Source organism: Mustela lutreola, chromosome 12, assembly GCF_030435805.1.
Source record: "Mustela lutreola isolate mMusLut2 chromosome 12, mMusLut2.pri, whole genome shotgun sequence".
Taxonomy (NCBI): Eukaryota; Metazoa; Chordata; class Mammalia; order Carnivora; family Mustelidae; genus Mustela; species Mustela lutreola.
The window spans coordinates 634922-654618 of NC_081301.1; the positions used below are offsets into that span (position 1 = coordinate 634922).

At 64.9% G+C, this 19697-nt stretch overlaps 3 protein-coding genes across 3 annotated transcripts; all 3 read right to left on the reverse strand.

Moving 5' to 3' along the window:
• Positions 1 to 557: 557 nt before the first annotated feature.
• TOR4A (torsin family 4 member A) lies at positions 558 to 3119 on the reverse strand. Its single transcript, XM_059141740.1, has 2 exons — positions 2867 to 3119; positions 558 to 2087 (listed from the first exon to the last, which is right to left on the reverse strand). The coding sequence occupies exon 2, from the start codon at positions 2048 to 2050 to the stop codon at positions 782 to 784; it is 1269 nt and encodes a 422-aa protein (XP_058997723.1). The 5' UTR covers positions 2051 to 2087; positions 2867 to 3119; the 3' UTR covers positions 558 to 781.
• A 1693-nt stretch (positions 3120 to 4812) lies between these two features.
• Positions 4813 to 15350, reverse strand: NELFB (negative elongation factor complex member B). Its single transcript, XM_059141651.1, has 13 exons — positions 15058 to 15350; positions 14707 to 14870; positions 14435 to 14534; positions 13890 to 14120; positions 11270 to 11455; positions 10527 to 10639; positions 9892 to 9994; positions 9561 to 9656; positions 9196 to 9338; positions 8983 to 9089; positions 6084 to 6225; positions 5807 to 5915; positions 4813 to 5707 (listed from the first exon to the last, which is right to left on the reverse strand). Exons 1-13 carry the CDS (start codon positions 15157 to 15159, stop codon positions 5510 to 5512), a joined length of 1794 nt encoding a protein of 597 aa, XP_058997634.1. The 5' UTR covers positions 15160 to 15350; the 3' UTR covers positions 4813 to 5509.
• A 1952-nt stretch (positions 15351 to 17302) lies between these two features.
• Positions 17303 to 19163, reverse strand: STPG3 (sperm-tail PG-rich repeat containing 3). The gene is made up of 6 exons (XM_059141664.1): positions 19019 to 19163; positions 18771 to 18925; positions 18530 to 18664; positions 18303 to 18391; positions 17791 to 18091; positions 17303 to 17670 (listed from the first exon to the last, which is right to left on the reverse strand). The coding sequence occupies exons 1-6, from the start codon at positions 19123 to 19125 to the stop codon at positions 17537 to 17539; spliced, it is 921 nt and encodes a 306-aa protein (XP_058997647.1). The 5' UTR covers positions 19126 to 19163; the 3' UTR covers positions 17303 to 17536.
• Between the last annotated feature and the right edge of the window lie 534 nt (positions 19164 to 19697).

Here is a 19697-nt window from a genome sequence, read left to right on the forward strand (position 1 = left end):
GAAACGCGCAAAAGGAGCCCGCAGCGCCTGAAAGCCTGAAAGCTCTGCGGTGGGCCTGCGTGATCTCTACCCTAAGGCCCATCCCAGCTCCCCGTCCTGGAGCAAGGTGGTGACCGGGGCAGCGCCCCTGTCACCCTGAGAGAGTTCTCCCCGCCGTCCAGAGCGTCCTGCGGATTCCACTGGGTGAGCTCTTCGCGAGGAAACCCCCACACATCCCGTCTTCCCAGCAGCTCCTGGGCCCTGGAATCCGGGACAAACCCAGGGCGGTATCGTGAGGAGCATCCAGGACTTCGGGGCCCACGGGGTGAGCAGGTGTGCAAGGGCTGGACGGGAGTGTGCACGAGCGTGTGTGACGGCGGCTGCAGGCCTCCCGCAGAGCTGAAGTCACCGCCAGCTGCAGGGGACCAGCTACAGACCCTCCCTGGAAGCCACGCACTTTCTCCCTGGAGCAAGGAGATGGGAACGCTCGCCTGCCGGGATGCCTGCTGCGAGGGGCACAGGGCAGGTGCTCAGAAATGGGGACTGAATTAAGAACCAGGAGGTGGCACACTGGGGGCTCAGGGGGAACTGTTATTGGAAGTGGCCGGCACAGAACTGCCCCAGCCCCGCCAGCCTCCCTAGGTCCCAGGGTGAAAGCAGCTTGGGGGAGGGCAGTGGGGGCTGCAGACAGATTCATTCGAGGCCTCGGGCAAATCCGCAGGGTCCCCTCCCTCCTACTGCCGCCCCCAACCCAAGAGTCCCGCCGGCCCACTGGCGACCGCCATGACCTGCTAAGGCTGTGCTACAAGAGATTGACCTTGGCCACCACCTGCTTGCAGCCGGTGACGGCGAACTCACGGCCAGCGACGCGGTAGTAGCTGAGCTGCGCCGCCAGGAGCTCGGCGCGGGCCTGCTCCGGGAAGAAGCCCTCCGCGGCCATCTCCTCGCGGAAGCAGCTGACCACGTCCTGCTTGTCCAGCAGCAGGAAGGGCACGATGGCCGCGGCCTGCCACAGCGGGTGCTCGCGGACCAGGAGCGCCCGCAGGCCCGCGCGCAGCTCCTCCTCGGCGCGCAGCGCGGCCGCCCTGTCCGGGTCCCCGTCGGGGCGCCGGGCCCGCGCAGCCGACGCGTTGCGCAGCACGAAGCGCGTGATGTCCGCGCCGCCCGCGCTGCTGAGGAGCACGTAAACCGCGTTGTGGAAGTGGTGGGCCCGCTGCGGCTGCAGGAGGCTCCGCAGCTCGTCCAGCAGCGCCCGCGGCAGCAGCTCGGCCTCGTCCAGCACCACTAGCGGGGTCTTTTCCTCCACCTCGGCCCGCGCCACCACGTCGGCCACCAGCCCGGCCAGCTGCTCGCGGCAGGCCTGCGCCGCCCGCGGCTCGGGGCAGTGGTGCCGCGCGTGGTACTGCAGCACCAGCGCGCCGTCCTCGAGGACCGCGCGGAAGTGGCGCGCCAGCAGGCGGCCCACGTGGCTCTTGCCCACGCCGCTGGGCCCGTGCAGCGCCAGAAGCAGCGGGCGGCTGTGCACGTGCGTGGCCAGGTAGTCCCGCAGCAGCGCCACGATGCGCCCCACGGCGGCCGGCTGCCCGAACACGGCGCGCTGCAGCGCCTTCTCCAGCCCGTCGAGGTCGTAGCGCTGCGCGTTATCGTCCAGGTTCTCGATGGCGTTGAGCACCTGGAAGCCCACGACGGCCACCAGCAACACCAGGCAGCGCTGCGCGCGGCTCCGGCGCTCGGCGTGAGGCCGGCACTTGCGCGAGGGCTCCGGGTAAAGCACCACGCGGCTGCGCCGGCGCCTCTTGCGCGGCGTCCTGGACGGCAGCTCGGCCGGGCCGTCGAAGGTGAAGACCTGCGGCCGGTCCCGGTCGGCGCGCGGCGCCCCTGAGCTGCAGCCGGCTCTGGCCGCTCCAGCCCCGGAGGCCGGCCCTGCGCCCGGCGGCAGGAGGCGCCGCTTGCGCAGGAGGCACACGCGGCGACGCAGGCGGACCACGGCGCGCAGCGGCGCGATCACGCTCGGGCCGGGGATGCTGGGGCCCGCGGCCGCAGGCTCCAGACTGGCCTGGACGCCGTCCATGGTGCAGAGGCGGCGCTCGGCATGCAGGTCGCCCTCCCTGCAACAGGAAGATGGAGAGGGTCTCCAGACTTCAGCCCGGCCAACTGGGACCCTTCCCCAGAATGACCTCACCCCTCTGGGAGGTCCCCAGGGAGCTCGGCGGGGTCGGGGGTCATGGGGGGTGGTCCCGGTGCCGGCCTCGCCAGAGCCTGGGTCTGGCCCCGCTGACCAGGAAGCGGCTCCCCGGCGGGGCCCCAATGCAAATCTCTCGGGTCCTCCCATAAACAGCCGCTGGCCTTGAGGAAGTGGCGGAGGGGGGAGGGCGCCGCTTATCGGGAAGCCAGCCGGCTTCCTGGAGGAGAAGTCGGTGCCAACTAGGCGCCGATTAGGGTGAAGAAGGGTCAAGGCGAGACCCCGCTGCCCGCCCACGGGTCCGACTGCCAGGCGCCAGGGGCCCTCCGAATTCCAAGTGGGAACCAAGAGAAGCAGAGGCCCAAGCGCCCCTAGAGTCCGGAGACCTCCCACACACACTAAAAAACGCTTGAAGGGGGAGGGGGGATCTGGCCGGAACTTCTGTTGAGAACGGGCCCAGGCCTCACTCCCCCAAACTGGGAACCTCCCAACATCCCTCCAGTGCACACTGATGGAACGGCCAGCAGGGACCCCCCCCCCCAGACTAGTGGGGTGCGGTGGGGTGGCGTGGGAAGATGGACAAAAAGACGCAGAGAAGCGGAGCAAGAGCCGCCGGAGACGGAGCTGAGAAGCGGAGCAAGAGCCGCCGGGAGACGGAGCTGAAGACAGGCGGGACAGTCTCCCTGGCCCCCACCCGCCCCATACCTGCCGCTGTCAGGTGAAGCTCCTGCTGGCCCCCAGCCCAAGGGCAGCCCCCTGCCCAGGCCAGATGCCGGGGCTGCAGCTCAGGACACAGAAAACACCAGGGTCCTGGGGACGGTTCCAGAGGGGTCAGGGGTCTGGCCCGGCCTGCTCGGGCCTAGAGGGGCAGCGGCACCTGCGAGTCCCTGGGGAGCGGGAGGGGAGGAAGCCCGGGGAGGTTTCCGCTGGCTCGTCGGAAAGGAAGTGAGTCAGGGGCGTGGCAGGAGGGCGGGGCGTGGGCTGGAGGGAGGCGCCAGAGGGGGCGGTCTGGCTGGCTGGCCCAGGTTCCTCCGTCCTGGGGCACCTGTCCTCCTTGGCCCTGAAGCCCTCCTGGCTGGTCCTTGTCTCCCGGTAAGGCTAAGGGAGCACCCCTCCTCTGGGATCCCACAGCCCCTTGCGTGTCAGCCTGTCCTCCACAGAACTCTTACTTCCCCGGGGACATCTCCTGCGCCTGACCCCACACGGGGAGGGCAGCCGAGCAAGAGCAGAGGGGACCACGTGCCTAGTGGGGTTTCCCCAGTCCCGCTTTCTTCCCCTCCCCGGCCCCAACCTGGGGGCTCCCAGAGTAGAGCTCCATTCCCTCTCCTGCCGCCCCTCCTCCTCTTCCAGGGCCTCCCTTCCCCCATGCCCCTTTCCCTTCTGCCCCCCCCCCAGCCCTCCCACCCCAAGGACGGTCGACCACACTGGGACAGAAATTCTAGAGCTGGGGGAACACCCGCGGGCATAGATCAGCATCCTGGTCAGGGAGCAAATTCAGAAAAACCTAAGGCAGGTGGGGGCTCCTGTGTCCCTGCCCAGCCCTACTCCCAGCCCTGCACAGATGGGCCTTCCCGAGTGACCTCCTGCTCTTCCCATTCTGACCAAGGGCAGCACTGCACCTTGGCCCTCCCGAAGAGTGAGCTCAGCAAGCCGTAGTGAGCCCAGGCTAGTCTGGCCCTGTGTCCCTCTGACACCGGCAGTCCAGCGCCCCTTGGCTGGCCCGCTGTGGCCCCCAACCTCATGCCAATAGCCCCCCGATCTGTCCTCAGCCTCCCTTTGCCCACAAGGGCTCCCTGCCCAGCACACTGCCCCTGCAGCTGCCCCCCTCCCCTGCTCCCGGCTTCCCTGTCGGGAGCCGGTACAGGAGGCCTACTCTAAGAGCCGTAAGGGACTGAATATGATTGGCTGTTCATTTAGGTCCACTCTCGCGGGAGGTGCATGAGCACTGCATTGTGACTGGGTAACACTGCCTGTATAAAAACGCATGCGCCGAGGGTAGAGGGGAGAAAGATAAAAAGCGATTAAAGAAGAAGGTTCGCCGCTACGTGAGTCTCCGAGTCGTTCTTGCGGGCCGAGAGCGACACTTCCCTGTGACCAGCATCGGGGAAACGTGGCTCTTAGGGCTTGGGAGCTCTCATTCTGTCCGAAATATGGGAGTTCCTGTTTGCCCATCGGTTCAGTGCCCTCGGGCAGGGTCACCGCACGGAGGAAGCACAGCTTCTCCACATCCTCCTCTCCAGCTGTGGGGCCTGGCTCCCCAGGACTGCCGCCCCTCTTCTGCATAGGGGCGCGTGCTTGGGGCCTTGGGCACCTAACCCACCACACAGACGTTGGTGCTGTCAGGCTTCCTGGGACCAGGGGCGAAGGACATTATCCAGGCCCTGCCCATGTCCCATGATCCTAGCACAGGTGTGGCCGGGTGAGGGCCTGCCTGGCTCTCTGCTTTCTAGGGAAAACGGAAGCAAATGCAAGAGGACCATCCCCCACCACCTCCACCCACACACCTGTCCTGCCTAAGGATGTCCCTCCTCCCAGGGACAGGCGCGGGCATCCAAACCGTGGCCTACAGAGGCAGACATGCCCTTAAGGTGCCCACCCACCTGCCCCACGTCCAACGCTCGGGTATGCCCACCAACAGCTCAACCACTGGGTTTACCCAAACACCTTTTATTTACATACGTTAAGGCTCACAGTGCACAACAGCTTGCACATGACCAAGATGGTGCGGCTGAGCAAGGAGCTCACCGCTCCGGGGTAAACTGAGGCAGCTGTTCCTCAGCGACACAGGGTACTGCCGGCCGCTTCCCTGTGGAGCCGTGGACCGGCCACACCGTCCTGTGAAACACTCGGGCGCTCCCAGAGCAGACGATCCCATCGGCAGATGCCCGCACCCAGCAGAGCACTGGCTGATCTGGGCCCACGGAGCTGGGCCCGCCCCTTCCCTCAGGCTTGGGTCCCCCTGCCCTCTCCCGTGGAAAAAAGGTAGCTTTTTCCTAATAACAACTGCAGCCAGTCTGTCTTCCCTACAGAAGCGGAAACTCACACCATGAGGCAGGAACAGGCCGGAAGCTCCCCACAGCCTGGGAGTGACTTCGAGGAGCCAGCTGGGTCCATCACACCCAGCGCGGTCCTCCAGGGAAGCAGCCAAGGGCCTCCAAGGAGCAAACGCGGGCCCCAGGATCCAGGTCAGGGTGGGGCTGAGGCCCAGCAGCAGGCTGCCCCGCACAGGCCGTCCGGGGCCGAGTGCCCGGCTCCAGCCAGCCCAGCCCACGAGCAGCCCTTCTGCCTTCAGGAGAGACAGGGTCCCAACACTCCAAGTCCAGGGGAACGCCTACTGGCCAGCCAACGTCACAGACCCGCCAGGGGCCCGGCCCGGTCCTGAGTGGTCCCCGGGAAGCCTCCCAGCCCAGTGGGAGTGGACACAGCCGGGAGGGGCAGCTCCAGCGCCTGCGTCTCCGTGGCCTGGGCCGGGCTGGGCTTCCGGTGCTCCAGCTGCTCTAGCCTCTCTCCCAGCTGGGAGTAAAGCTCCTTCACCGCCTCTCCGCTCTGTGGGGGAAAGCGTGTGGCTGTGGGGCAGGCCCCAGGGGCACTCGGGACACCTCCACGTGGGGTACATGCACGCAAGGAGAGGGCCGGGGCACGCACCTGGCCTGTGGGCTCCAGCGCCTTGCGCAAGGCGTCCAGCGTGGACGGCGCCACCCGGTGGTGCAGGTGGAGGAGGAGCCGCAGCACGTGCCGCTGCACGCTCTCCTTCCTGGGGGAGGGGCCGCGCTGCGGTGACCCAGAGCCCACCGCGACCCCCCCCACCCCCCCACCCCCCGCCGCCAGCTGCGCCACACGCCCCGCCCCTGCAGCTGAGCCGCGCCCACCACCACCCCGGGCAGGGGCACTGTGGACAGGGGACAGGGGCCGGAGCGGGCACCTGGGCGAGGCTGTGAGGAAAAAGCCGTCAAAGAGCCTCCTGCAGAAGTCCTCCAGGGCGAACTCGTCCGCCAGTAGCGCCAGGTTCCCCGTGAGCAGGTGCAGGAAGATGTCACCAAAGGCCAGGTCACCGAAGGTCTCCACTGCAAGCACAGCCCAGGTCAGCCCCGCCCGCCCTGTCAGCCCTGCCCCTGGAGTGTGCCTGCAAGCCAGAACCAGGGACCCGCACAGGCCAGGTGGACGGGGCAGGGGGCGGACAGGGGCCCTGGCGTAGGTGGTGAAGCAGACTACGGTGTGAGGACCGGGCCAGGCAGGGCAGGAGAGCCCATCTCCAGTGGCTGTGACCCTTGGCCAAGCGCCACGGCCCAGCCCACGAGCTTGACCTGACGGCTGGTTCTGAGAGAGAGACGACACCGGAAAGTGACTTCATGCTTCGAAGCCACCAACTCCAGAACTTAAAAGAAACAGCGGAAGTGACTACCAGGGAGCCTCAACGACAAGCAGAGACAAGAACGCCTACGCGCACAGCCGAGGGTCAGAGCCCCAGCCGGAGGGCAGGCCACAAGGGGACGCGCACACAAACACAAGTGCTGTACCACCGCCAGGGCCCTCAGGGCTGACGGAGCGACGCCAGCGGCACCCAAAGCGTGAGTGGACCCAGGTGCGGCCAGACACAGCCGGGGTGGGCTCCTGCCCCACATCTGAGTGGACAGGACACCCAGGCAGGTCCACAGTCACAACAGGGGACACTGCCCACCAAGTCCCAACAAATCCCACAGAAGCCTACAGATGGTGGGAAACCCTAGAGGTAACAAGGAAACACGAGAGCTGGAAGTGATACACTTCCCGATTGGCGCAAACTACCCACAGAACACCACGGGGCGGCCGGGCAATTGCGCGCAGCGCCAAGACCTGGCCCCACATGTGGCCACGGTGGCATCATGGTTTCTGACAGCACCCGTCTTCTGTAGAGACACCTGCTAGGTCCCTCACAGCTGCTGCGATGCCGAGTCTGGGTTCACGTCCAGACCGCCTCCACGGCCCCCATGCAGGCAGGCGGCAGGCCCTGGGCTCCACCGTGTGGTGCTCTGTGATTTCATCAAAAATTCTCACAATAGGGACGCCTGGGTGACTCAGTTGGTTAAGCAGCTGCCTTCGGCTCAGGTCATGATCCCAGCGTCCTGGGATCGAGTCCCACATTGGACTCCTTGCTTAGCAGGGAGCCTGCTTCTCCCTCTGCCTCTGCCTGCCATTCTGTCTGCCTGTGCTCGCTCTCGCTCGCTCTCTCTGACAAATAAATAAAATCTTTAAAAAAAAAAAAAAAAAATCTCACAATAAGGGGCGCCTGGGTGGCTCAGTGGGTTAAGCCGCTGCCTTCGGCTCGGGTCATGATCTCAGGGTCCTGGGATTGAGCCCCACATCAGGCTCTCTGCTCAGCGGGGAACCTGCTTCCCCCTCTCTCTCTCTGCCTCTCTGCCTACTTGTGATCTCTCACTGTCAAATGAATAAATAAAAAAAAATCTTAAAAAAAAAAATTCTCACAATAAAAAGCTAAAAAATAGGGGTGCCTGGGTGGCTCAGTCGGTTGGGTGTCTGCCTTCGGCTCAGGTCGTGGTCCCCGGGTGCTGGGATGAGGTCCCATGTCAGGCTCCCTGCTCGGCGGGGACCTGCTCCTCCCTCTGCCTGCCGCTCCCCCGCTCCTGCTCGCGCTCTGACAAAGTCTCTTAAAAAAAGAGAAAAAGCTAAGGAAAAAAAAAAGCAGAAAAGAATTTAACTCGACATCCATTCTAACACCCACTAATGCCACCAAGGAACAAGGAAAGGCCTGCATCCCTGCCCACTGGGCAGCACTGTGGGGCTGGGGGACGTGGGAGCTCCTGAGGCAGGCAGGACACCCCCGCATCTAACCCACGCCTGGAGACCGCAGAAAGAAACAAAAGTACTGAAATGAACAGAAATGAGAAAGGCAGATTATTTGCACCTGCACTCTTAGAAGCTTCCAGAAACATACTCAAAAGCTCTAGCCTCTGTGGCCAGGAGGAGGACAGCCCAAGACGTGTCCACGCTCTGATCCAAAAGTGGTGAGAGCATTCCCTCACGTGGTCAGAAGCCCCAGGACGGGCCTGACACCACCCAGGAGCACTCTGCTGCACGGAGGAGGCCGGGGTCAGAGGGACACGGGGTGAGAGCCACTGGGAGGGGGACCTGCAAGACCCAACCAGGGGCCCAGGTGTGGGCGGGCCCTAGCAGCTGACGACAAGGACACGGGTTCTCCCCGGAGCCTCCAGAAGGAGCCGGCCCTGCCTGCAGCTCCACTGAAGCCCTGGGAGACGCACTTCATCCTCTGGCCTCTGGTAAGAAAACAAGTTCGTGCTGCTCACTCAGATGGGAGCTGGAGATAAATGAAGACCGAACAGCTTCCTTCACAAACAGAACACGGGGAACGTGACACACGCGCCATCCCCAGAGCCATCAATGACCCAGAAACAGGCTCAGCAAGGGACGGGCGACAACTCTCCAAAGCAGCCTCAACACCCCAGACGAGCCTGCGGCCAGCAGTGGGAAAGCCGGGTGCTCCGGAACGCCCCCTCCCTAGCTTGGCCTGCAGCTTACTCCCAAAGGGGTCCACTCGGGCCCTGCCCTCTTCTTCCTACCAAGAAGCCCCCCGCCCCACAGCGCCTGTGGCCCGAGATCATCTGGGGTGGGCCCTGTCCACGTCGCAGGGACTAGAGGGACAACCCCTCCCTCGCCAGCTGGGAAGCAGCACAGCAGAAAGGTCCCCTCCACAAACGGCGACCGTGGCAAGGGGTGTCTGAGTCTACCAGGCTGGGCTCGCCCCTGTACCAGAGCGACTTCGGAAGACCAGGGCCGCACCGAGGCGGGCGCCTGCCTGCACTCACCGAGCCCTGGCAGCAGGCGGAGCAGCGCGTTCTTGTTCCTCTGCTTGGTGACGTGCAGCACGTAGTAGAGTCCCACCTCACAGGCCATGCGCTGCTCCTGCAGGAACCTGCGCCGGCGAGGACAGGTCAGCCCCGAGCCACTCGCTCGCGCCGCAGGGCCTTCTGCGGGGAGCCCGAGGGCGAGGCACCCCGCCCACGCCTCCGAGCCCCTACTTGGTGAAACTCTCCGGAAGCGTGTTTGGGTAGGAGACGGGGGCCTTCTCCTCGGCCGGGAGCTTCTGATCCACGTTGAAGGTATGGTCGTCCACCACGAAGGACATGAGCATGGGCAGGAATCTGGTGACGAGCTCCACCTCCTAGGCCGGGAGAAGACCCCAAACTTGTCCAGCACAGCCCTGCTTTTGTCCTGGCCCATACCCCGGCCCTCACCCACCCACCTCACATCAAGATCTTCTGGACGGCGACCTAAAGGCCCGGTCCTCCATCCCGCCTCCCAAGGCCCCACCTTGCTCATCTTCCTCAGCCCCACAGACCCTCTCGCAAAGGTCACAGACACAATCGCACCCCAGTACTGTTACCATCTTGGGCTCCTTGAAGACCTGGCTGTCGATCATGTCCCACGCCCCCTGGCCCAGGGCCAGCAGCCTGAGCAGCAGGAGGAGATCTGGGCTGTCCTGCGGGGAAGCACAGGCCTCAACACTCAACACGTGCTCGGGGGGCCTCCCTCCCCCGCGGACACCCCCCACTGCCGCTGGGTCCTCCTGGCGCAGCCACTACCAGCCACTTCGCTCCCAGGCTCCACATGCCCACCGGCCACCAGGAGGAGCACGTGCACACCTGACCAGCAGCAAGCAGTCCATGCCCGCAGCCCTACCCAGAGGCAGCGGGCAGCCAGCCTGGCACGCTCACCCTGGGCAGCGTCTCCTGGCCGACCAGCTCCTGCAGGTGGCGGACAGTGCTCAGCGACAGCGTGTTGATGGCAAAGGGGTCACACAGGATCATGGACAGGTCCCTGCGAGGACAGGCACACTGTGCTTCCGTGGCCTGGCCTCAGGCCGGGGAGAAGGGTCCCTCCACACAGAGCAAGCCTGTCTACCTGCTCTGGATCCCTTCCCGGAACAACTCTGCCATTCGTAACTCATCTCTGACGTACTCAAAACACTAAAGAGTCAAAAAACCTTTTTTAAAAAATTAAGTTCCCATTTTGGTTCTGAAAACCTGACCCCGATTCTGGAAGCACATGCTGGACCCCCCCCAGAGACAGAGAGAGAAAACAGTGCTGGGAGCCAGATCCCCCCAGCACAGCAGGCCCCTGGGACGGGGCCGAACGCCCAGCCCTCTGTCACACCCATGCCCTGGCCCAGGCCCAGGCTTCCCGGAGACTCCGAGAGCCTCAGCCACAGCACCTGGGCCTCAGCGGTGCGCACGAGCACCCGGTAGTTCCGAGACGTACTAGAATGAACTGCAGACAGAGCCTGCTCGCCCGGACACCTGCCGACAGGACCTCGGGGGCGGGGAAGCGTCTGCACAAGGCTCACCCTTACCCCAGGACTTGCTCCTGCCCCTTTTTCACTCCGTCCAGAAACCCCTGCAGCTCCCGGGCCCTCTTGCTGTCCACGAAGCGCTCACGGATGCAGGCGTCCAGGCACCAGGTAAACTGCAGGGAGGAAGCACGATCAGGACGTCATCCGAGAACACGGCCGGCACCCACGTCTCACGGACAGCAGGCCTCGCTGCCTCGTGGTCCAGGCCCAGCTCAGTGCAAAGGCAGACAGGCCCGAGGTCCCACGTGCCCCGCGGGCCAGTCAGTGCGCGGAGGAGATACTGCGCATGCTCTGTCCTCAAGGGCCTTCCCTGGCCCACCTTGTGGGAGTGGGGGCTACAGTCTCACGTGCTGACACCACACAGCCCGCAGGAAGGGACACGGTCCCAGGACACACAGCACCCACACTGGGGACAAGGGCAGCACAGGAAGCCCTGCCCCTGGAGGGCTCTAGAGCAGGGGAGCACCAGTGGCCAGGGAAACCCCAAAGAACCCCCAAAAGAAGCCAGAGCAAGCGTCCAAGAAGGGCCATGGGGCTGGTCCCAACTGGAGCAGAGGAAGACACGGAGCAGGCACACAAGGGAGGTCGAGGCAGCCGGCTCTGACATAAGGGCCGGAAGAGGCCCCCTGCCCTGGAGTCCAATTGGCTGAGGGGGCCCCGGCCTGGCACAGAGGGGCCGCTGGGCATGGGGCGCAGACAGGGAAGAGACAGAAGGAAAGGGGAGGGGCCGGCGCAGCCAGCACCTTGTGGCAGGGGTCCACGGAGCAGATGTCCCCGACGTCCAGCTCATGCAGGGACATGAGCAGCTCGGCCCGCAGGGTACAGTAGTGCACGTTGCGCGTCCTCAGGAACAGCGTCCGCAGGAACTGCAGCACCATGTCGTACAGCTTCACGTTCTTCCCCACCATCTGCGTCAGCTTCTGCACCACCTGGGGGCGGGGGGGAGGCCCGCGCCACAGGGTCACTGACGGCCCCGGGCAGCATGGTCCATTCCTGACACCCGGGAGTCTCCGCTCTCACAAGATGCCAGCTCTGGGTCAGCAGGTGGCATTTCTGGCATTTAAGGAGATGAAGCCCACATGAGATCAGATCCCAGCTTCTCCGAAAGGCCATTGACCTGTGACCCCAGACTCCTCAGAGCCGCCCAGGAGGTCTGCTGCCTGCTTGCCCGGTCAGCTGGCCCAGGGAGATGCAGGCCCAGGGGAGGGACGCTGGCCACAGGGCCCAGGGAAGCCCAGCCTGGGCCACCTGGCTCCCTGCATCGTCCCAAAGCACGACGCCCCTTGGCGGCCCTGTCCCACATCTAGCACCTAGCCTGCTCCTCGGTAGGGACCACCCACTTCTGCAATCCGCCCCATGTCCCTCGCAGAAGGTTCCTGCCACACCGCCGCGGCCAGTAGGAGGGAGCATGGCTCACTGCTCCCGAACAAGGGCTGGGCCTCCGGCTTTGACATTGGGAAGGATGCGCAGAACCTGGGGTAACAGGCATCACGGACCCGACAGCCTGGACACGGGGCAGAGACCAGCAGGGTCGGCCGGGGCAGCGAGTGCGGGAGGCAACCTCGGGGCCCCAGGCAAGGTCTCTTTAGCAGGCATCAGAGCTGGCCTGCCAGAGTGGTGAAGCTCAGGCTACTGGCGGGGAGGCCAGCTAGGCCCACAGCCGTGGCCCCAGTGGCTGAGCCACACCCTGAGGGCCGTGGGCGATACCCTCTCCCCTCATAGTGGGCGCAGGCCACAGAGCCAGAAAGACCCAGCCCCCCCCCCCCCCCCCGGAGGGCACTGGCTTGGAGGGGAATGTGAGGAAAAGGCAAGAGACCACAGCCAGGAAGTAGTACTGCCCCCACTGCCAGACCAAGGCAGGAGGCGTCAGGTCAGATCCCACTTCACAGCAGCCCACGGTCCTCGGCGAGAAAATGAAGGGCCAACAAAACACCTGGCGCCACTCAACCAGAGTGTGGTGGCTCCCCACTGCCGCCCTCCTCCATGCACCATCACTCTGGAGCAGGTCAGGCGACTTCTGTGACCCCCAACGTGCTGGGAAAAGCCAAAGTCTCCGTGGTGGCCTCCAGCCCTCCCGAGCTCAGCCCCCGATCTACTCATCGAGTGCTCTCGGCTCAGCCGCATAAGCCGCGTGATTCCTGGCGGTCAGCAGGCTCCCCTTCAGAGCCCATGCTCACCCCCCAGCCCTGCTTCGCCTTGCTCTGCAGCCTCATGTCTCCGCAGCCCTGGGCCACCCCTTGAGCTCTAGATGACCAGTCTGAGACATGCACTCTGTAGTGCCTGCCCCAGGCAAACGCCGAGACCTCTTGGGTCAGTGAAGGGTGCAAGCACCTACAACAGGAAGTCAGGACTCAAGAAATATTTGCCAAAATACTAAGGGAGTCAGACAAAGAAACGGAAAAAAGGAGGGATCCCTGGGTGGCTCAGTGGTTAAGCATCTGCCTTCAGCACAGGTCAGGATCCCAAGGTCTTGGGATCAGGCCCCACATCAGGCCCCCTGCACAGTGGGCAGCCTGCTTCTCCCTCTCCCCTGCTCCTCCCAAATGTTCATACTCTCTAAAAAAACCCATAAAAATCTTTTTTTAAAAAAAGAGAAATGGGGCGCCTGGGTGGCTCAGTGGGTTAAGCCGCTGCCTTCAGCTCAGGTCATGATCTCAGGGTCCTGGGATCGAGTCCCGCATCGGGCTCTCTGCTCAGCAGGGAGCCTGCTTCCCTCTCTCTCTCTCTGCCTGCCTCTCCATCTACTTGTGATTTCTCTCTGTCAAATAAATAAATAAAATCTTTAAAAAAAAAAAAAAAAAAAAGAGAAATGTCGGGCAAGGTCAGTCAGGAGCGTGTGTCACTCCTGATCTTGGGACTGTGAGTTTGAGCCCCATGCTGGATGTAGAGAGAACTTAAAAATAAAATCTTGAGGGTCGCCTGGATGGCTCAGTGGGTTAAAGCCTCTGCCTTCGGCTCAGGTCATGATCTCAGGGTCCTGGGATCAAGCCCCGCATCAGGCTCTCTGCTCAGTGGAGAGCCTGCTTCCCCCTCTCTCTCTCTGCCTCTTTGACTACTTGTGATCTCTGTCAATTAAATAAGTGAAATCTTTAAAAAATAATAATAACAAAATAAAAAATAAAAATAAAAATAAAATCTTGAAAACCAAAGCCTCCTAGAACAAAGGAAGAATTGAGGATCATCACTGGGAAGGCTTGCCAGGTCGCCAAGGGCCAAGCACATACAGCAAAGAGACCCCACGAGGCCCAGCACCACAAGGCCCCTTGGCCAGCCACACACACAAGCCTGCCCTTCCCATGAGCGAAACAATGGAAGTCCCCAAAGCGGCTGGGAAGGGGGTGGTCAGGGTGCGGCCGGCCTCACCTCGCCCTGGCGTCTTGTCTTCGGGGAAGGGCTGAAGAAGTTGTGCAGGACGGAGAGCTCTGTGCTGAAAAGCGCACTCTCCTTCTCCAGGATGTACTGCTTCAGCAGCGGGGACACTTCGTCCCCGAACAGGGCCTGGTTGTCCTGCCAGATCTGCCGCTTCACCTCCACCGCGCAGGCCCGGTAAAGCTCCTTGTCGGCCATCACCAGCTTTAGCTTCTTCTCCGGAACCTACACATGCACATGGGCCACCCCTCAGGATAGGTCAGGAGACCTCAGCGCCCCCAGCAGCGGCCACCTCAAGCCCAGTCCCACCAGCAGGGGCACCTGCGCCTGCGCCTGGACCCCAGGCCCCGGCAGAGGCCAACGGACGGCCAGCTCCTGCCAAGCCGCTGTGGGTCCCACAACCCAAGCTTCTGTCTCTGCCTGGCTTGGAGAACGTGCCCCGGAGCTGTGGGTCTGGGCAGGCGGCTCCGCACAGCTCCCCAGCTCCAAGCCGTCACCCTGATCCAGAACAAGCCCTGAGCCTGGCCTGTGGAGCTCACCTTGGGCAGGTGCTTCATGACGCACATCACCACCGGCTGCAGAGACGGCATCTTCACCAGGGAGAAGCTCTTCTCCAGGAGGTCCTCCAGTTTCTTGCACCTGGGAAGACGCCCTTTCTGAGCACAGCGGCGGCCTCCGTGCCCCAGGCAGCTGCCAGGACAGGGGACGGGTCTCCACGCGCGGACCTCGCGGCGGAGCAGGGCTGCGCAGCCCGGGGGTCAGTGCCCCAGCAGGGCCCAGAGGAGGGCTGCGCGTCTCACCGCCCACGCACCTCTCCTCGGCCTTGCCCTCCGAGGCGATGGCCGACACGCGCTCCAGCAGCTTGTCCCGCAGCTCGTCGAACACCGACTGGTGGAACTCCAGCCGCGGGGTCCCGTGCAGGTCCAGGAACGGCAGGGCGGACTGCAGGGAGGGCAGCAGCACGCCATTCTCCGTCTGGGGAAAGAGGCGGCCGGTGGGCGCAGGGTCGGCTTCGCCTCCCGGGGCGCGGAGCGACCCCAGGACGCTCGGCTGCCCGGCGCAGGCACGTCCCCCGCACCCCGGCCGCCGCAGCCGCCGCAGCCCCCCGCAGGCCCCGCAGCCCCCCGCAGCCCCCGCAGCCCCCGCAGCCCGGCCGCCGCACCTGGAACTGCTCGATGGCCTTGAGCGGCTCCGTGCAGTTGGTCAGCGTCTCCTTCAGGTCCTCGCCGTTGGCCACGCCCAGGTCCTGCAGCCCCGCGAACATGGCCGAGGCCGCGGCCCCCGCGCGGCCCGGCGCCCCATCCCCGCCGCGCTCCCCCGGCGCCGCCGCGCCCGCCGCAGGCGCCCCCGGCGTCCGCTCGCTCGGGCCTCGGGGGCCGCCCGCGCTCCGCTCCCCGGCGCCCTCCAGCTCCGCCAGGTCCCGCCGGCAGCGCGGCTCGCCGGAGCCGTGGCCGCCCACTTCCGTCCTGCGAGGCCGCGTCCGCCGGCCAAACGGTCCCCCGGAAACGCCGCCGGCGGCGCGCAGAGGTTCCTGGGAGCGAGCGCCCCGCCCCCTGCGCCGCGGCCCGCCGCCCGGTGAGGCTCCCAGCCGCGGCCCTTCGCCGCGGGTCTCCCGCCGGGCCGCGAGCGTGCGCTGCGCGTGACCTCATCCTCGGGCTCAGGCTCCTCGGGGGGCACGGGGGCGCGCTGCGGGGCGCCGGGGCGGGGGACCCGGGAAGGGGGCTGCCGGCGGGGTCGGAACTGGGGTTTTGACCCCGTGGGCTTTAATCCTGAAAAGCCCCGCGAGCGGCCTGTGAGATCAGCCTTTCGACGCGGACCGTATTTTGGCTTCAGGAGGCGCGTCCGCCCTCGCTGCCCCCGGCCACGGGCCGCACTGGGCGCGCGACCCCCTGCGTCCCTGGAACTTGGCTTCCTCCTTGCCCAGCAGAGACGGGGAAGAGGCTGCGGCGCAAGGTTGTCGCGAAGACCGCGTGCTTCCGGAGGCGCCGAGCGGAGACCCACTGGAGACCTGGGGGACAGCGTGAGATCGGGACAAGGACAGGTGTCTCACTCATCACAGTGAATATCCAAGCCCAAGGCTAACCCAAGGCGGGTGGCCCTCGGGCTGACTCGTCCATCCTGACACACTGCGAATTCAAGGCTCAGGTTTTATGGTGTCCCTTGTCCCTTGCAATGCAAGAAGCTGGGCATCGTGAGTGGGCACCGCCTGATGGGCACTCTCCTTGGGCTCCTCTCTGCTAGTGTTCAAGCCCCTGGACCCAGCATTCAGCGCTCTGCGGCCTCTCAGCCCACCAGCTCCCCGCTCCCCCCAAACAGCCCTGTGTCCTCCCGGGTTTGGCCACACCAAACATCACCCCTCTCCCTTTTTGTCTTCTGAGGTTCTTCCTGCTAGAAATCCCCTTCCTACTGCCAGCAAACTCCTGGTCATCTTTAAAAGTCACTTCCCCTGCTACCTCCTCCAGGAAGCCCTCCCTCTTCAGCCCAGCTGGAGGGCAGTGCTCCTTCCTGCTGGTCCCACTCCTGACTTTGAGCCCTGGGGGTTGCTTTCCACCCTCTTTCCCCTGAATCAAGCTCCCAAGGCCAGGCCTTCTATGGCTCTGCCTCTGTTGCCTGCAGGCTGAGCTGGTCAGCCCCGGGCCTAAGGATGGCCATCTGCCATGCCACTGCTCTAATTCCCAGGGATGCTGCAGCTCAACGTCCGAAATTGAGCTCTAGAGGAGGTGACAGGTAAATTGCACTCAGACCCCCTGGCTTTGGCCTCTGTGTTGGATGGAATGATGTCCACACCACAGCATCAACTGTTGCAGTGCCTTTTTGAAGGGGTCAGGCTCTGGCCCATCACATGGGTGGCACAGGAAGGAACCCTGGAGGGTGCAGGGATAGGAGCCGCCCCAGCTGCAGGTGAGGCCCTTAAGGGAGGCAATCTTGGCGACAACCCCTTGGTAGAAAGGTAGGCTGCTCCTGTGGGCAGAGGCAGGACCCTAACAAGTGAAGGCCCAGGAAGTCTGCTGGCTGTGGTATGGCCTACACAGCCCTGGGCAAGTTCACAGGGTCTTTGGGCAGGAGCCGAAGAAGTGGAGAACCAGCTGGTCCTCTGCACCCTCCCTGGTCATGGGGCAGGCCGACCTCACCTCAAGATGACAACTGATCCTTGGGTACACTGGCAGCTTGGCCAGTCCCTTGAGTAGCACACCTGGGTGGAGGTGTCTTGTATTGCCCATTGGGTCCCCTCCCGTGCAATCCCCAGCCAGGAAGCCCCAGGCTGCCACCCTACCCGCCCTAGAGAAGAGGGCACCAAAGGGGAAGCAGAGGGAGACCCCTGGGCAAGGAAAACCAAACATGACAGGTCAGCAGCAGGCCACATCTGTGGGACAGCTCACCAGTCAAGCACACAGGAGAGTCGGGAAGAATCTTCAGCATCTCTGTATTGGGGGGGGGGGGGGGATAGATGGGCTTTGGGCTGGACTGTCCTCAATGTCCACAGCTCACAGAGGGGTTGGTCAGCCAGGAGGGTGGGTCAGAGACACCCACAGAGTCAAAAGGCCGAGGGGGAGGCCCTTAGTTCCAGGCAGGCCTGGGAAGGCCCCCAAGGAAACCAGGGTTCTGTGAATAAGCGGGTGGCCGGCTGTGCAGAGGCGGCGCTACACCGTGCAGAAGGGTCCCATGTCATGGCGCTTGGGTCTTCGGACACCCTGGATCACCACTCCCGGCGCAGCGGGGAAGCGCGAGTTAGAGCAACCCTCCACGTGGTGGGCAGCTGGGCCGGGACTGCGGGCTGCGGGGAGAAGGTGGAGCCCACTAGGCTAGAGCGCCAGGGGCCGCGCAGCTCGCAGCTCCCCGCAGGCTGTCCCCAGCCCTGCCCCGGCCAGGCCTCCTCTCTCGGAGGTCTCCTCACAGGAACTGAGCCAGGAGGCGAAGGCCGGTGAGCGGCTCATGGAGAAGGCGGGCGGGCGCGGGTTCTGCAGGCGGCACCCAGGAAAGATGTCGTAGGTGTTAGGGCCGGGAAGCTTCTTGTCCCGCGGGGCCTGTGGAGGGCCCTGAAGCTGGGGCTGGGGACGGTGACCCGCACCCCCGGCCCGCGGCAGCCCAGGGCGGGCGGGGGCCTCAACTGTCTTGGAAGAGGGGCGGCGGACCCCACAGCTGAAAGCCGGGAAGGCAGGCGGGCTGAGTGGCTGGTAGTCCGCGGGTGACGGCCACTGCGGGGGAAAGAGGCTGCGGCTGCTCCCGCGGGCCCCGCCCCTTCCCGGCCCCTCCAGCAGGCCCCGCCCCCTCCGCCCGGCCGCCTCACAGCTCCGCCCCTTCCCGAGCCCGCCCCCGAAGGCCCCTTCCCGGCCCCCCTCCAGCCCGCCCGCAGGCCCCGCCCCTCCCCGGCCCGCCCCCGCAGGAGTAGCCGGGCGGGCCCTCCACCTTTTGCTCTTGGTTAAAGTCGGCCTTCTGCGTGAAGGGGCTTTCGCTCTGGAACCACAAGGTCTGCCACGCCCTGCGGCCACCGCCCTCTGCAGCAGCGGCAGCGCGGTTGTGGGGCGGGGAAGGCCGGCGGCCCGAGCCCTGCTTCCGGGGGCGGGGGCGGGCGGTGGGGCGGGGCGGGGCGGGGCGGGGCGGGGCGGGGCGGGCGGTGGGGAGGGGACACGCACCGCGGGTGCGGAGTCTGCGGCCGATGCTGAAGTGGGGATGCGGGGAGGACTCGCGCACGGAAGCGTCCGGCACCGGGTACTTGGCGGGGCCGGGGGTCTGCAGGTCGGTCACGATGGGTGGGCGTCGTTCCAGCCCTGGCAGGAAGCAAACTCCGGGCCTGGGGACTCAGCGGGCGCCTCCCTAGCCCTGCCCGCCTCCCCAGACCGGACTGAGGTGGGGGTAGCCAGGACCCTTGCTCACACAGCTCCCTCCGGTTCTGGGCGCAGATAGGCGGGTGCTCCTGCAGGAAGCCCGGTTCCGTCCTGAGGCCAGCCTGGAGCTCCTGCACTCCCGGGGGCCACATCTCCCCGGGGGCCCCTGGCTGGGGGCCCCACAAGAACACGGTAGCCTTGGGCCTACAAGGGAGAGGGGGGAGCGCTGTCCACCCAGCCCAAGGGCCGTCCCGTCCGGGTGGCTCCCCCGGCACACCCAGCTCCCGGAGAAGTTACCGGGCTGGCACAAGTGGCCTCTGCCTCAGGGAACCATGAGTCCAGTGCTGGCCTCCACTGATGTAAAAATTCGCCAGGAATTTCACAGCTTTCTGGTCAAAATTCATTGTCAAAGTATCTGGCTCTCTTCTGCAGGGACGCCTCCGAGCTCTGTGACCTCATTAGCCAGCCATGGGCAACCCCTGCCTCCGTGGCCAGGAACTCCCTTGGGAAGGAACATTGCCCAGTCCTGGAGAGGCTGCTACTGTGGGCCCCTCACAGAGACCCCTCCCCTGCCCGGCCAGGTGGGTCACTCTGGAGTCAGCCTCAGCCCAGGGGACCCCTAGTCTGCCCCAGTGACTTCTGGCTTGGCCTCCTTTCCACTCTTCTCCCCTTCGTTACCCCAACCCCCTCCTTCCCTAGAATCTGGGGTCTCTTGAGCGACCGGAGTCCACTTTAGCAGGGCTTCTGGGAGGACCGGCGCCTCTACACAGGACTGAGCTGGATGAGGAGGGGAGGGTGGAGGGACCCAGGAAAACCCCCTGGAGGAGGAGCTCCTGCTGGAAACCCAGCCCTCAGAAAAGCAGAGCAGCGGAAGGAGGGTCTAGGTGGACCCTGCTGACCATAGAGGCAGTCTGGGGACTGGAGCTTCCTGGTGGCCCAGGTTGGGCCGAGGTGTGGGGGCCTATCTTCTGCTTAG